The sequence below is a fragment of the Alosa alosa genome, chromosome 10 (assembly GCF_017589495.1).
Source record: "Alosa alosa isolate M-15738 ecotype Scorff River chromosome 10, AALO_Geno_1.1, whole genome shotgun sequence".
Classification (NCBI taxonomy): Eukaryota; Metazoa; Chordata; class Actinopteri; order Clupeiformes; family Clupeidae; genus Alosa; species Alosa alosa.
Window position 1 is genome coordinate 31472397 of NC_063198.1, and position 2500 is coordinate 31474896.

Consider the following 2500-nt stretch of genomic DNA (forward strand, 5'->3'; position numbering starts at 1 on the left):
ATGCCTCCACTGAAGCGTCTCCAGGAGTCCCAGGGCTTGGTATGTCGTGCTTTAGAGGGTCCCTTTGCATCCACAGGTTGTTGGAGGCTTGGCTGAGCTTGGCTGAGCCTGACAAAACAACACCACTTCTTAGTCCCAGGGCTTGAAGTGCTGTAGGCACTTGCTATTTGTTGTGAAATAACACAAGACCTAAAAATAAAAAATACAAACAACACTCGCACACACTTGTGCCCACCTGTTCCCACGCGTGCCGTGCACACACACACATATACGTACATTTGCACATAATACACTTACATATACATAACACCACAGACACACACACATACACACAGATGCATGTGTGATAATCACACAGAAATGCAGTGAAGGCTGTAGATGGTGTGTGTGCCGTGATCTGCTCTGTGGGGGGGTGGGGCAGATGGTGAGGTGGGGGTAGATGGTGAGGTGGGAGGAGAGGGGTGGGGGTATAAGGTCCTTTTGATGGTGCTGATTCACCCTAGAAATATGTTAGCTGCACAGCTGTTCTCTCAGAGCAGCCATACCGCCGTGAACCATCACAGCTTGTGCTTTTGTGCTCACATCAAAGCACTGAACAAAATGGCACAATGAGGCTCACTCGTATGTAATCATGTAGGGATGCAAATGGGAAACACACCATCCTCTTTCTCTCTCTCATTGTGTACTCCTGAAGAGTTTTTTTTTTGTTTGTTTGTTTGTTTTGTGAGCAGCAGGGTCATGAAACGCAAATCTGCATCTCTCTCTCTCTCTCTTTCTCTCTTTCTCTCTTTCTTTCATTCTTTCTTTCTTTTTTCAAAGCCTGTCATGTGACCTGTGCTTTGAAACAAAGAGACATTTGAAATTCAAATGAGCATCACATTTACGTCTCGTATTGTTCTCCTATTGTCATTTCCACGGGGCCTTGTTTTGGTGGACGCTGCGTCCAGCTTGCAAGGCAGCCTGGTCGCTGCAAAGCCTGCGGGCCACTTCAGCCTGTGGCACCCTAATTTGCACTTGTTGAATGGCTGTTTTTAGGACGTTCTGTTTCTAGGAGCTGGACTAACATAGTGGCTGTCTCAATGACAGGCCTTAGACATGCAAGTCCACCCAGCCCACATTCTCTTCCTTTACTACCCCGCTGCTGACTGGTGCTCAGGGTAACCAGTCTCACATTCATGGCTCTATTCATATTTGTCCCAGGTTGTTTGTTAATGGAACTGCTGCCGGCTTCCCTTGGTGCCACAGTCAGCACACACACACACACACACACACACACACACACACACACACACACACACACACACACACACACACACAAGGCATATCCATGTACAGTATGGACTTGGGATTTTGCCTCTCTCTCTCTCTCTCTCTCTCTCTTTTCACGGGCAGCGCAGACAAGCAGCCAAATCAATTCTGACCAGCATTCTGTATGTCCCCCCATAATGATTCCACTCGGCCTGATTAGGTCCCTTAATGATGCCGCTAATGAGCTCTGTATTAGATTAGGCCTGTTGTGGAGAGGAGCTGTGCTTTCGTTGGTGGTGTCGGCAGGATCTGAAGCTTACAAAGACTCACCCAAGCACACACACACACACACACACACATCATAAGCCCACTCATAGGATTAGCCGGTGGTGCTTCAGGGACACATCTCTGTTAGTTTGTTATTTTGTTTGTTTGTGTGTGAATGTGTGAAGGAGACGGGGGGCATGCTGGGTAATTTTGCTTCTTGCAGAGTACAGTTTCCGAAAGAATAAATCTATTGATGAATCACGGGGGCTCCTAGAGAGCGCCAGTGAAACCGTCCTCAGATTTCCTTTCTTTCTCCAAAGTGTCCATCTGGCATTGGGATTCCCATTTGTATGGGCACTTGGGCAGGACATGGCACAGCGGCCAGATGAACGGGAGCTCTCTGACAGATCAGCTATGGAGCAGAAATGCGTGTGTGTGTTGACGGAGAGCAGTCTGACGCACCCAGTCCGCTAACTCCACTGGCTGTGAGGAAGGTGAACTCTGGCTCTGAATGCGAACTGAATGCGAACTGCAAAAGGGAATGAAATAACTTTTGAGTTCCATTGAGGCCCCTTGACGTACCTCTAATCACCGAGTATCCATTTCTCTTGCTGAGACTAATGTAATAGTTCATTCATATTGTCAGGTCCTTTCTTTGACAGTCGCAGCATTGTTTAGGTGTGATTGGAATCTCCAGCACTGGACCTGACTGAAAGTGTTGGACTATTGATTTGTAGAGCCAAGGCCATGAGCTGCGATGTTCTTTTAATGGGAATGATATTGACTATTGCTCATCTTGTGTGTAAGTGAGAATGTAATTGCAATTGCTTGGAAGGTCACCATCTTTTCTCTTTTCTCATTCTCTTTCTTTCATCTTTGACGTTTTTTTTTTTCTTTCTTTCTGTGTCTCTTCAGCTTGATAATCCAGATGAGCAGGCGGCCCAGATCAGGAGAGAGCTGGACGGGCGGCTGCAAATGGCCGATC

The 2500-nt window shown here is 47.2% G+C and overlaps 1 protein-coding gene across 1 annotated transcript in view; it reads left to right on the forward strand.

Annotated features, from left to right (window-relative positions):
- Positions 1-2500, forward strand: part of cadpsa (Ca2+-dependent activator protein for secretion a) — a 136570-nt gene that overhangs the window by 41867 nt on the left and 92203 nt on the right. Inside the window, exon 5 of the mRNA XM_048255721.1 lies at positions 2431-2500. This exon is cut by the window's right edge and continues 11 nt beyond it. Coding sequence (XP_048111678.1) covers positions 2431-2500 — 70 coding nt within the window. The remainder of the gene's footprint in view (positions 1-2430) is intronic.